The sequence below is a fragment of the Trematomus bernacchii genome, unplaced genomic scaffold, assembly GCF_902827165.1.
Source record: "Trematomus bernacchii unplaced genomic scaffold, fTreBer1.1, whole genome shotgun sequence".
Lineage (NCBI taxonomy): Eukaryota > Metazoa > Chordata > Actinopteri > Perciformes > Nototheniidae > Trematomus > Trematomus bernacchii.
Genome location: NW_022987739.1, coordinates 719,055 through 733,631, shown reverse-complemented (window position 1 = coordinate 733,631; position 14,577 = coordinate 719,055). Strand labels below are relative to the sequence as shown.

Genomic DNA, 14,577 nt, shown 5'->3' with positions numbered 1-14,577 from the left:
ATATGCCCCGACCGTCCACACTCACAACAACGGCCTATACAGACATAAATACAGCAGCGACTGTATTCACCATGACACAGGCAGTCTGTGGTGTGTACTTGTTTAACTTTTGTCGAGTTTCTGAACATATATAAGGAGCTGTGAGCTCTGAGTGCTCACAGCTAACGGCTGTGTTGTGTTTCTGGATTTCTCATTGAAGATGACGTCACGGCTCCGCCTACACTGCGTTACTATAGTAACTACCCCAGTTCCTAAACTGTAATGGAAGCGCAGCATGAAGTGAGTCGGCCCTGTTAAGGCCCAACGTGGCCAAGCCGTACCGAGCCGTACCGAGTGTGGCCGAGGCCGACCGTGTAGTGGAAATGCGCCATAATGCCCCCGCTGTTTTCCAGGCCCTGGTTAATGATGTCCTACGAGACTTCCTTAACCGATTCGTTTTTGTCTACATTGACGACATCTTGATTTTTTCCACGAGTCTGGAGGAACATCAGGACCACGTCAGTCAGGTGCTACAAAGGCTGCTTGAGAACAAGCTGTTCGTCAAGGCTGAGAAGTGCGAGTTTCACCAGGAGCGGGTCAGCTTCCTGGGATATATCATCAGGCAAGGCAAGTTGGAGGCTGATCCAGGAAAGATCCTAGCTGTCTCCGAGTGGCCAGTCCCCACTACTCGGAAAGAGCTGCAGAGGTTCCTGGGTTTTGCTAACTTCTATCGCCGGTTCATCAGGAACTATAGCAAGGTAGCAGCTCCACTCTCCAGTCTCACTTCTGTCAAGATTAAGTTTTCCTGGACTACAGATGCTAACAATGCATTTCTTCTTCTCAAATCCCTGTTCACTTCTGCCCCCATACTCATCCAGCCGGACTCAAGCAAGCAGTTTGTTGTGGAGGTAGATGCATCTGACATCGGGGTTGGCGCTGTTCTGTCTCAGACTGCAGGGCCAGACAATAAGCTTCACCCATGTGCTTTCTTCTCTCGCCGTCTTTCCCCAGCTGAGAGAAATTATGATGTGGGCAACAGAGAGCTGCTGGCGGTGAAGATGGCGTTGGAGGAGTGGCGACACTGGCTCGAGGGCAGCGAGCAGCCATTCCTTGTTTGGACTGACCACAAAAACCTGGAGTACATTCAGTCTGCTAAACGGCTAAACTCCCGACAGGCCAGGTGGGCCCTCTTCTTTGGTCGTTTCAACTTCTCTCTTACTTATCGTCCTGGTTCCAAGAATACAAAGCCCGACGCCCTGTCCAGGTCGTTTTCGTCTGAGGGACCAGACACCTCTTTTGACTCTATTCTTCCCCTGAGCTGTGTTGTGGGTGGCCTCACCTGGGAGATCAGTAACTCCATCCAGGAGGCGCTATTGGAGCAACCGGACCCTGGTTGTGGTCCGCCAAACCGTCAGTTTGTCCCCAACTCTGTCCGTTCTCAAGTCCTGCAGTGGGTCCACAGCTCCCTTTTCGCAAATCATCCTGGTGCCAACCGCACACTCTCTTCTCCGGAGACATTTCTGGTGGCCAACAGTTGACAAGGACACTAAGGAGTTTGTTTCAGCCTGCACTACATGTGCTAGGAGCAAGGCCTCTCATCAGAGACCTGCAGGATTGCTCCAGCCCCTTCCTATCCCAAGTCGACCTTGGTCTCATATTGCACTGGATTTTGTCACCGGCCTACCTCCCTCACAAGGAAACACAACTATTCTAACAGTTGTAGACCGTTTCTCCAAATGTGCCCATTTTGTAGCTCTGCCCAAGCTCCCCTCAGCCCTGGAGACCTCTCAACTTCTCACCCAGCATGTTTTCCGCCTGCATGGAATCCCGGCTGACATCGTCTCCGACCGTGGACCTCAGCTCATCTCTCTGGTTTGGAAGAATTTCTGTCATTCACTTGGTGCATCTGTCAGTCTAACTTCTGGTTATCATCCCCAGTCAAACGGTCAAACTGAAAGGGCCAATCAAGATCTGGAATCTACTCTCCGCTGTGTTGCCAATCGCAATCAATCTACCTGGAGCTCCCTTCTACCCTGGGTGGAGTATTCCTTTAATTCACTCACGTCATCTGCAACTGCTCTCTCTCCTTTTGAAGCCTCCTTAGGGTACCAACCGCCCCTGTTTCCTGAGGAGGAGAGTGAGTTGGCAGTTCCTTCTGTCCAGCATCACATTCAACGGTGCCGTAAGATTTGGAGGGACACTCGCTCAGAACTCCTCCGGACTTCTACCAGGAATCAACGGTCAGCTAACCGTCACAGACATGCCGCTCCCCCTTACACCCCTGGACAATCAGTTTGGTTGTCTTCCAAAAATATCTCACTCCTCACCGAGTCAAAAAAACTGTCCCCTCGGTTCCTTGGGCCTTTCCTCATTGAGCGCATTATTAACCCCTCTGCTGTCCGCTTGAGACTCCCCAGATCCATGAAGGTTCATCCAACCTTTCATGTTTCCCAGATCAAGCCAGTCCACACCAGTGACCTGTGCCCTCCAACCATTCCCCCTCCTCCCCCCCCGAGTCATCGATGATCATCCTGCCTACACCGTGCGTCGGCTTATGGATGTCAGACGCCGGGGCAGGGGCTTTCAGTACCTGGTTGATTGGGAGGGTTACAACCTGGAGGAACGTTGCTGGGTGCCTCGGTCACGCATCATGGACCCTGTCATGGTGAGGGAGTTCCACAGGGCACACCCTGACAAGCCTGGTGGTCGCCAGGAGGCTCCCGTTGAGGGGGGGAAACTGTGAGGATTTGCAGTATCTCCCTCCTTCTTCTCCTCTTTGTTTTGTGTTTGTTATGTTCTGGCTGTCTGTCTGTGTGTCTGTCTCCCTGGCTGGGTGTGGCTGACCCACTTCTGATTCCCGCCAACTCACCTCCTCAGCTGCTGCTCATCATCCTGATTACAATTACTCACCTTCACCTGCTTATATACCCGGTTCCTTCATCCAGTATTCACCAGTTCGTCGTTTCACCACGCTGGTAAATCGACTTGGTACATGTAGTTTGTAGTTAAACTAACTCTCAGTGTTCCAGCTATATCTAATCTTTGTGTTCTCCGTTATAATCCATCTGCCTACTCCTCTGCCTGCCACATCCAGCCACGTTCCTCTCGTCTGTGTACCTCCGTGCTTCCACGCACACCAGCTCCAACCGGTCAACTCTCGCCAGCTCTGGTTCCTCGGTTCACCTCGCCAGTGTTCCTCCGTGCTTCTCCGCACCTCCTCAGTTGACAAACCCTGGCCTTGGGTTAATAGGATATTAAATCCCTCGTTGGACTCAATTATAGGTTTTTGGTTAACCTTTTTTACCTTGAAAACTCTGTTTCCTCGTCCTGTGTTCAGCATTGTGAGTTCACTCCCGTAGCTCCCGGAGAGCGTAACAAAACCAACGGTGCTTTAGCTCGGTTTTACTCGTGGTGTGTCTCCCCCCTCCCCCATAGATCCTAACAGTCGTGCGCACACACACCCATTTAAATTCATGTGTGCTAACAAGTAAACACATAAAAGCTTTTACATATAACGTTGCAAAAAACGGCGTGTCTCATTAGCGTAGCGTAGCTTACAGATCGATGATATCTGATCATTCTTACAGACTACAATCACAAAAGGTTGTACATATAACGCTGCAAAAAACGGCACTTAGCTACAGAAGATTACGTTTGTTATTATAACTTACTTTATATGATTTTAGAGGATACAAAATACTAATAAATACGAGAATAAATACTTCTGTTATCTGCTATGGCGTGGCTTTACAGCCTTCACACAGATCGCCATTGCGGCAGTATGTCTGAGCATGTTATCAAATGCCTGATAATTAAAATAAAAGCAAAGACAGCGGAGCGTACAAAATAAAATAAAATGTTACAAAAACATATAAACACCTAACCGATTACTGTTTGGGTTTGAGGCGACATTGATACGGTGAAGCTACATGCTACATGCTACATGCTACAAGCTAGAATAGCTTTATCAGGAAAAACCCCGCTAAATAAAAACGTACAGCTTCCAAATTGGATGTGGCCTCACTGGCCTGGTCCCGGATGGTGGGTATTGATCCCGGGTTTAGCCTTAGTTTGGAGGCAAATCCTTCTTTGACTTGAGTGACGTTCATAAACATGTCCGGGGCAAAATGTTGTGAACACACAAGCAGAAATCTGCTGTAGTCTTCTGGCACATGTCCCTGGACAATAAACTCTAGCCACAGATTCCTGTCTTTTTCCAGAGATGGCAGTGCATGCAGTAACTTGCCCTTGTCCAGATTATTGCAGCCAACAACAGCACAACGTTTAACTCCCTTGGACGACATCATTGAACATAGATGTGACTGGGGGAGCCTGCCGACAGCCTATATGCGAATGAGAGGTTGGGCAATGGCCGTGGCCGTGGCCCAACCCCACATTCCCCTGATTGGTGGAGTTGGCCCAATAGCCGTAGCGCCACCGTCCTGACTTCAGGACGGTGGCAAATCTGGATCCGTTTTTATCAGATCCGGTGCAGCCCCTTTTTTAGAGATTTGGGTATGGAGGAAAATAGAGAGGGTTGTGTTTTCTGACACTTGGTGAGTTCCCTGGAACACCGGGGACACATATTCATGTATAAAAGACGTACAAAAGTGCATTTTGCATGATAGGTCCCCTTTAAATTAAGCAAATAAAATGCAAATATGTAAAACGTTTCACACTCGAATGAATTTTAACAACAGAAACCCACAATCACGACTCAACAACTCTAAAGATCTTTCATAAGGTGAACAGTCATAGATCAAAAGCTGCTCTTTAAATGAACTAATGATGTTTAAACATGTGTTGTTTCCACAGACAGAGAGCAGGGTCTACGGTCTCCATGTGGTCTCTGAAGAGTGACGGGTCTAAAGCGGAACCTCCATACTTCAGTAATGAACCTGGACCCTCAGACACAAAGTAAGAGTTTCTCCTGTAAACTGACCTGAAGAGGATCCAGTTTTGATGTAATCTAATATATGAAACTGTTCTTTAATGAAATCATGTGAGCAGTTTGTAAAGGAAAAATGCAGCAGAGTAAGCTAACATTATCTAAGGATATTTCAATATGCAATTATATTATCATTGTATCTGTGTATAAAATGGTTTTAAATAGCAACAATATTGATTTAAAAACGATATATATTGTCCAAAACATTATTTAACTACTTGGGCATATCTATGATATGTCTTTTTAAGATGTTTATTAATAATCGTAATAACCTGGTGAGCTGGTTGTGTTTAGCATTAGCAGATAAAACAGAGTTTTGTGAAATCACATGTAGAGTCAATACGAAGACCCAGATCCGTGCCTGGCAACACGAAGGAAGTGAAGATGTTAAATTCATATCACCTGCGTATTCGTGCAGCGTGACACATTTCATCTTGAGTGTAAAGTTTGTGACGCTCTGTTACAAAAACCTGTCAGTGTTGAGATTGTGCTCCTGTGGTCTCTGACGGTCTGAGGGGAATCAGAGAGGAGAACAGAGCTCGACAGCAGCTCATATTAAATCAGGGTTATTCATGTTCCTGTATAAACCAGAGACTGTCTGTGGTGCTAACAATATAGTGACTGCTGTACTTATGACTTCATGAAGTTACTCTGAGTGTTGATGGAGCAGCTAATGTTAGCCTAGCTTTAATTAAACCCATCTCTTCAGAAAAAAAAAGGAAAAAAAATGTTATGCTCGTTGTGTTGGACACAGACCTGACAAAGCATTAACTCAGGCTTTTAACACATCAGTATCATTCTGTTGTTATTTAGGCATCCTTTCCATATGTTTATTTATATTAATTCACAGCAGATTCTATGCAAGTTGGGTTCATAGTGTACCAGGTTAATACAGCTGTGTGTGTAGATACAGGGAACATGTGCTCCTCTGGGGGATGAATCCAGACAGGATGCTCTCTGGTTTTATGATCATGTGAATTGTAAGCTATACCTGATCACAAGGGTATATATTATATAGACCTTTTTTAAAATATCAAACTAGAATGTAGATATGGTGCAAAATGCGAGAGCGTGTAAAACCTGATGTGAGCACTTGCAGAAAATGAATCTACATTTATACTTGTATAAAATATCCACGTATCTGTGAACCACATTTGAAGTCACAGAAGAAAAAAAAAAGTTTTGTAGCTTGTAGAAAAAAAATGAACTTAGTGATGAAATGTTCACTTGCAGAATTTTTTTTTTTTTTTTAATATATTTTCCATTACAACTGCAACTTGGTTATTACAACCTCTCAAATCAGTCATTACAACTTCACGAATCTGCTCTGTGGCAGTATAAATCGACGAATCTGCGGCCTTGACTTTTGCTACACTTCTTGCGATAAATGTGTCGCAAAAGTAATTTTCACCTGTAGATGTGGGGGGAGGGAGGGGAGTTGGAGCGAAGGGGCGGAGCTATCACAACGACGAGGCTCGGGTCAGTCACACAGTCAAACCCATAGAGTGGCGAAGTCCCTCCCCTTCCGGTGGACCTCCATGGGACCTTATTTCGGAAAAATTATGTATTGAAGTCAATGGAGAGAGAAAGATTATCTTTCGATCCCGTTTGAATTGTGCCACCAATTACACATATGATGTTTGTCAATTTAAAAGATAATTTTGCAAGTAAAAAAAAAAAAAAAGTGTCTTAAAACTGTGAAGTAACACATTTGTTTGTGTGAAACGCTCAATGAACTACATCTCTGGTCTCACAGAACAACACACGTCACCAAGATGGCCGTCACTACTGTCTTGTCAACAAAACGATTGACTACCCTCACTATCACCACAATGAAACACGTCCTGAAGAAAGTCATGCAAAACTGCCTGCCTGCCTTCCTTTGATTCCCTCTGAACTGCCTGGTCTTTTTAATGTTTAATGTCAACCATTTGTGCAGATAGCATGAAGTAGAGAAGATCGCGAGCGTTAGCGTTAGCATTTCTCCCCCGGGCTTAAATTGTGTATTATAGAATGATCACACCGGTGTGACAGTACTCTTCAAAGGGTTCACGAAATATGACTACTACTCTTACTGTTTAACATTTTGGGTTACTTAATGTTACTTCATGTTAAGGCTAATACAAATGACAAGGCTGTAATGCTAACTAACGTGCTAGCTACTAGCTAGCTTGATCCAGACACTCCTGGTCCTTTCATCAGACGGGAAGCGAAAGAACGAGCAAGACCCATTGCTGGTATGAACAACCTGGTACTAAGCACACAGGCATCTTGTTAAAGTTATCTTATCTTAGCCAGCGCCATATAGATAGATTATATCTATATGGCGCTGATCTTAGCTATCTCTTAGTGGAGGAAAACAATTGTGACATCACTTACGCGACTCTGGGATTTGTAGTCTTTCTAGTTGCGTATTTTTCATAGTCTTATATTTCAACAGTTTTATGACAAACTGTGACTTTTTTGACATGGAAATGATTTTTTAAGATTGACAAACATCATATGTGTAATTCATGGCACAATTCAAACGGGATCGAAAGATAAGTTTTCTCTCTCCTTTGACTTCAATACATTATTTTTCCGAAATAAGGTCCCATGGGGCGGAAGTAGATGGGCGTGACTTCGCCACTCTATAGTCAGGTCAAACCAGATGACTGTGGGGCTAACGGTCCGTGTCGCTACCAGTCCCTGACATGGCGCGTCAATCAACGGTAAGTTTTGCACAAGACCACCGTTTTATATTGCGCAGTTTAGCAGCAAAATAACGTCAGTTAGTCAGCTAACGCTAGCTTTGTTGAGTTTATGCTAGCTAAACAAGTTGGCTAGTGGTTGTAGTCTATACAGCAGTAATTCATATATTATAGCCTACTGCTTTGGCACGAACGGTTGATAACCGTTTATGAAAATAAAACCAATTTAACTGTACTGAAATAATGACCAGTTTTATAATTGTCTTGGCTCCTGCTGTGTTTTTCAAGCCTTTGTAAATTATCCATGCTATTTTCTATTTAGAACGAAGACATTGAAACTGCGGTGAGAAATCTCCTCGGCTGCATCGGGAGAAATGTGCGGGGTGGTAACCCCGCCGATTTCGGGCAGTTCTCCTGGAACTATAGGCCAGTAGAGCCTCAAGCACGGTCAAGTGCTGCTAGTTCGGTTGGGGTCAGCCAGCCCGTTCATCAGAGAACAGTCCAGCAGGAGATGCTAAGGTAAGGAAATGTGAAACCCAATTCTGTGATTTTGGGTTTTGACCATGTCAATGTGAGTAATATTGACAAATTGAATAATCTATCTTTTATCAATATTCAGTGTCCCAAGACTAACAGCCCACCAACCCCTTTTTCTATCTCCTTCTAGATCCTTTCCAGGAATATATTCTGGAAGCAGGACACGGAATAAAAGAAAGGCACCTGAAGCTCTTAGACCACCATCATCCATAAAGATGTTAGAGCTTCAGTTCTGCCTGCATCCTGAAAACATCGATAGGACTCCTCGAGATGAGACCGTTCTGCTGCAGGCAGGTCTAGGAAGGATAAGGGAATGCTCTGGTTTTTGGACAAAATTAACATGGGATCACTCCCGTCACCGGACGTACTTCGTCTCACTGGAATAGTAACGGTCATAGTGAATATAAAATCGTCCCCATGTATCCGGCCAATGACGGGAGAGTTTTGAAAGAGACAAAACACTGTTCCATACATTTAAAAAACACTTAAACAATTAAACAATGTTTACCTGCCAACAAGCAGCAGTGTGCTGTCATTTCAAACATGTTACCCCACTGTTTAACACAGTTTTACCTGTGTTTTGAAGACTCTTTCCTGGGTCAATGTGTCCTCTTTCTCCCCCCCTGGGTGTGTGTGAGACAAGTCAAGTGAGTCAGCCTGCCAACCAGCAGCAGTGTGCTGTCATTTCAAACATGTTACCCCACTGTTTAACACAGTTTTACCTGTGTTTTGAAGACTCTTTCCTGGGTCAATGTGTCCTCTTTCTCCCCCCCTGGGTGTGTGTGAGACAAGTCAAGTGAGTCAGGCTGCCAACAAGCAGCAGTGTGCTGTCATTTCAAACATGTTACCCCACTGTTTAACACAGTTTTACCTGTGTTTTGAAGACTCTTTCCTGGGTCAATGTGTCCTCTTTCTCCCCCCCTGGGTGTGTGTGAGACAAGTCAAGTGAGTCAGGCTGCCAACAAGCAGCAGTGTGCTGTCATTTCAAACATGTTACCCCACTGTTTAACACAGTTTTACCTGTGTTTTGAAGACTCTTTCCTGGGTCATTCTGTGCTCCAATGTGTCCTCTTTCTCCCCCCCTGGGTGTGTGTGAGACAAGTCAAGTGAGTCAGGCTGCCAACAAGCAGCAGTGTGCTGTCATTTCAAACATGTTACCCCACTGTTTAACACAGTTTTACCTGTGTTTTGAAGACTCTTTCCTGGGTCAATGTGTCCTCTTTCTCCCCCCCTGGGTGTGTGTGAGACAAGTCAAGTGAGTCAGGCTGCCAACAAGCAGCAGTGTGCTGTCATTTCAAACATGTTACCCCACTGTTTAACACAGTTTTACCTGTGTTTTGAAGACTCTTTCCTGGGTCATTGTGTGCTCACCAGGGGCACGAGAATACCCTCCACAGAAGGGGTCGTGGTTCCGTGAAGAAGGCCGAATTTGGGTGCTCATAGGCAGCCTGCTGCAGAGTCATTTTCAGGCTCCTCTCCACAATTGTCCCCCTAAAATGATTTAAAATCATTATTTTTGCATTTAAATGCATTTATTCTATCATTTATATGGTTCCCCAACACAATGCACATAGTCTGGAGCTCACTGGGGTCCTGCATATAATTTAATCAGGCGTTTTTAACACTTTTTCCCATGAAAATGATTTTTAATCACTATCATGGGGCTATGAAAATAAAATTCCGGGTAATGCAGAGCACAAGTGCACCTTTTACTATTTAAATGTATTTGTATTATATATATTTGGGCTAGAAAGGTGACCTCTCTGGGTGATTTAGTCAGTTTATGGAGCTTAGCCCACAAATCCTGGATGATCCAGGCCGAATTTGGGTGCTCATAGGCGGCCTGCCAGGCGCCCCCACCCGTGGAAAGCAAAAAAAATTGAAGAAAACGCTTAATTATAACTTAAAATAATCAAAAATGAAGTTTTGAAAAATTGTCAAAAAAATGACAGAGTGCCAACGGGAGAAGGGGCCAGACTATTGGCGCTTCAGGCCGATTTTTCCCCTTCTCCGATGGTTGGTACAACGGAGAAGGGGAAAAAGTCCCTGGGCTTCATTTCCACTTCTCTGTTAAAAAGATTCATCCATACTTTTCAAACTACCGTCTGCACGAAATCGGAAACCCAGTTTTTGGGTGCACTCAGAAAAATAACGGCTGTTGCAAATCATGGAAGAATGTATCCGCTCACCAAGCACTTTGAGTGGGCCTAATTTTGTGGCGCAAGGACCCCCCAGCCTGGTTCTCTCAATACTTAAAGTTTGACATGGAGGAATGCGAGGGCACTTTGCAGGTGACTCTACCCGATTATGAGACACTATTTTGGGACGTATTTTTTACATTTCTCTGGTTCTCCAAATAGTTTAAGTTCGACATTTTGAGCCATGGAGGAATGCGAGGGCACTTTGCAGGTGACTCTACCCGATTTTGAGACACTATTTTGGGGCGTATTTTTTACATTTCTCTGGTTCTCCAAATAGTTTAAGTTCGACATTTTGAGCCATGGAGGAATGCGAGGGCACTTTCCAGGTGACTCTACCCGATTTTGAGGCACTATTTTGGGGTATAATTTTTACATTTTGACCCCTTTGCCCGGTTATCACCAAAGTTGAGTTGGATGATTTCGACCATGGAGGAATGTCAGGGGAGTCCGCGGGGGACTCCTGCGGGGTCATGAGGCACTATTTTGGGGTACAATTTTTACATTTTGACCCCTTTTCCCGGTTCTCACCAAAGTTGAGTTGGATGATTTCGACCATGGAGGAATGTCAGGGGAGTCCGCGGGGGACTCCTGCGGGGTCATGAGGCACTATTTTCGGACACTTTTTTCCCATTTTCCCCCCTTTTGCCTGGTTCTTTTTATTTTTATTTTTTTTCCTGTTTTGGCCCGTTTGACCCGGTTCCTTCTGCCGGGGGCACTGCCCGGTCCCGGGTGCCCCCCCCAGGGCTCGCGTACAGCCGTTTCACCCCCCACATTGACGGATTTTGACCCCTTTGCCCGGTTCTCACCAAAGTTGAGTGTGATGATTGCTGAGTCATGATGCACTATTTTGGGGTACATTTCCCCCATTATCAACACGGACTAGAGATGTCTCGGAGATGGCTCGGAGCCCACACCCTGGTTCTATGTAACCCTGGAGGAATGTCACATGAGTCGACAGGGGACTGCTGCTGGCTAATGAAGGACTATTTTGGGGTACATTTCCCCCATTATCAACACGGACTAGAGATGTCTCGGAGATGGCTTGGAGCCCACACCCTGGTTCTATGTAACCCTGGAGGAATGTCACATGAGTCGACAGGGGACTGCTGCTGGCTAATGAAGGACTATTTTGGGGTACATTTCCCCCATTATCAACACGGACTAGAGATGTCTCGGAGATGGCTCGGAGCCCACACCCTGGTTCTATGTAACCCTGGAGGAATGTCACATGAGTCGACAGGGGACTGCTGCTGGCTAATGAAGGACTATTTTGGGGTACATTTCCCCCATTATCAACACGGACTAGAGATGTCTCGGAGATGGCTCGGAGCCCACACCCTGGTTCTATGTAACCCTGGAGGAATGTCACATGAGTCGACAGGGGACTGCTGCTGGCTAATGAAGGACTATTTTGGGGTACTTTTTTTTCATTTTCACCCAAATTTCCCTGGATGAAATATTTTTTAGTTTTTTTAGTTTTTAGCCCAGTTTTGGCCACAGCGTTGCCTGGAGGATAGGACCGAGATATGACAGACTCTCTGGCCGCCTCACAAGTCACTATTGTCGGACACTTTCTTTGCTTTACCCCGGTTCTATCACTCTTTCCTCCTTTGACCATACAACCCGTTTCCTGCTGGGGTGGTGCCTGGTTCCGGGGTACCCCAAACCCTCTCATGGTCGGGGCACCATGTATTGATGCATCGGACCCAATGTTGCCATCACCAGCCCCGCGTTGGTGCGGAAGTGGGACCATCTGACCCGGTGGTAACCCAATACTTCCCTTCGTCCATGCACCATGAATTGATGCATCGGACCCAGTGTCGCAACCACCGCTCACGCTAACGCATATAAACGGAGAACTATAACATAATTTTGATCAAAATCATTATGTGTGTTTCAGGAAGGATGTCATCTGAATGCCCGGTGTGCAGACTCTTCTATCTGGCATTGAACAAACACCTTAAGCACAAGCATGCAGTGCGGAACTTGGAGGAGAGGGGAATCCTCCTGAAAATAGCCAGTGGAAGGATAAATGTTCGGACCAAACCCTGTCCCATCGCTGGGTGTTCGTACGCTGGGAAGAGACTGGACCGTCATGTAAAACATGACCACCCTGAGTTGTCCCGACATAAGGCACATCAGGTCATGGCAAGGCTGAAGCATAGTGTGGCACTGCAGTTGCTCCATGACCTCCGTGAGACTAACCCCATCATTGGAATGGCTACATCATTGGATATAGACAATGAGGAGGAATACCCCGGGCACCCTCCACCCTTCTCCCCACATACCGAGTGTGACAACGAGGACTGCAGGCAGGTGATGCTGGAAAATGTGGCATTGAGGGCTCAGAAGGATGCCCTCAATGATGAGGTGAAGACCCTGCGCTCCAGGCTGAAAAAGGAGCTAAAACCCAGGAAGCAGAGTGCTGCTGTTCTTGAGGAAGAGGACGAATGTATACGATTTAAGGGCCTGGCAATCCCAAATACCTCCGGCATAAACACAGTAGCCTCAGGCAGCAATACCCCTGTGAAGAGCCCGGTGAAGACTGTCATGCAGTCCCCAGTAACCTCCGGTAGCGAGACCCCTGTGAGGAGCCCGGTGAAGACTGTCATGCTTGCAGTAGCCTCCGGTGGGAAGAGACCGGTCAAGAACCCTGTGAAGAGCCCAATGAAGACTGTCATGCTTGCAGTAGCCTCCGGTGGAAAGAGACCGGTCAAGAACCCTGTGAAGAGCCCAGTGAAGACTGTCATATTACCAGTTTCCTCCGGTAGCGAGACCCCTGAGAAGAGCCCGGTGAAGACTGTCATGTTTGCAGTAGCCTCCAGTAGCGAGACCCCTGTGAAGACCCCGGTGAAGACTGTCATGTTTGCAGTAGCCTCCGGTAGCGAGACCCCTGTGAAGACCCCGGTGGAAACTGTCATGTTTGCAGTAGCCTCCGGTAGCGAGACCCCTGTGAAGACCCCGGTGGAAACTGTCATGTTTGCAGTAGCCTCCGGTAGCGAGACCCCTGTGAAGACCCCGGTGGAAACTGTCATGTTTGCAGTAGCCTCCGGTAGCGAGACCCCTGTGAAGACCCCGGTGGAAACTGTCATGTTTGCAGTAGCCTCCGGTAGCGAGACCCCTGTGAAGACCCCGGTGGAAACTGTCATGTTTGCAGTAGCCTCCGGTAGCGAGACCCCTGTATGCCGGAAGACCCGTGCCTCTAAGCTGGCTAATGACTTGCCCTCTCCCTCAAATTACTGGTCCACTGGGTGTGGACGGGGGAATACCATGCGTGAAATCACGTTGCCTAGAAGCATGGAGGCGTACCTTCAGACATACTTGGATCACTGTTTGGGTGTCGCTCCGACAGTAAAACAGAAAGACAATGTTGTGTCGAAGATCAGCCGGATAAAGAACTTCATAGTATACATGGCCCATGGTGTTAACCGCCTGTCAGACTGGCTGTTCCTAAGAAACATGAAGATGATCCGTGGCTGGAGCGAGTATATTGTAAAGCCGGGCCGGGCAGTCACAACATCAGAGTTCTTCCTGAAGAATGTGCACCAGTTCATGGGGTACATGTCTGAGTCAAAGCCCCGGGGGTGCAAGCTCACCCAGTCTGATATGACCCACATAATGAGAGAGGTGAAAGCCAACATGAAACACTTGAATAAGGCAGTCACTCTACATCAGTTTAAGGTGAAGAGGAACAAACTGGATCGTCTGCCGAGCCAGGCGGAGCTTCTCGCCGCCATGGCGGCCGCTGAGAAGCGCATCCCGGAGCTCCTCGACCTGATGGCCGGCACGCCGACCTCAACCACCCAGAAGCTTCTCTATGGCTATCTCACCCTCCATTGGAGCCTCCTGTATGGCCACCGTACGGGCGTGTACGCAAACATGAAAAACAGTGAGGTCTTAGAGGCAGCCATAAGGGGAACTGCTGAGGGCTACATCATCCATGTGCAGGATCACAAGACGGCCAAGACATATGGCGAAGCACAGCTGGCGCTTACAGTAGAGGAGTTTAGCTGGGTCATGCGGTGGATGGGGATTAAAGAGGCATTGCTGGGTCCTCAGAATGAATTCTTCCTTTTCACAAGGGGGAATCGGGCCTCCAAGAACCTGAACGCTCACTTGAAGAGGGCATGGGCTGATGCTGGGCTAGAAACAGCCGTCACCTTCACAATCCTGCGCACTGCCCTGGCTGACAATATCAAGCATCACCAAGATCCAGAAAGCC

At 46.8% G+C, this 14,577-nt stretch overlaps 1 protein-coding gene across 7 annotated transcripts in view; it reads left to right on the top strand.

Annotated features, from left to right (window-relative positions):
• Window positions 1-14,577, top strand: part of LOC117495647 (G2/M phase-specific E3 ubiquitin-protein ligase-like) — a 43,170-nt gene that overhangs the window by 18,283 nt on the left and 10,310 nt on the right. For all 7 annotated transcript variants that reach the window (XR_004557198.1, XR_004557197.1, XR_004557199.1 and 4 more), the window contains 4 exons: window positions 4,795-4,896; window positions 7,518-7,638; window positions 7,940-8,136; window positions 8,285-8,457. Coding sequence is in view for 1 of the 7 variants with exons in the window: in XM_034147059.1 (XP_034002950.1) it covers window positions 7,621-7,638; window positions 7,940-8,136; window positions 8,285-8,457 (388 nt within the window). In the remaining 6 variants the exon portion in view is untranslated. The remainder of the gene's footprint in view (window positions 1-4,794; window positions 4,897-7,517; window positions 7,639-7,939; window positions 8,137-8,284; window positions 8,458-14,577) is intronic.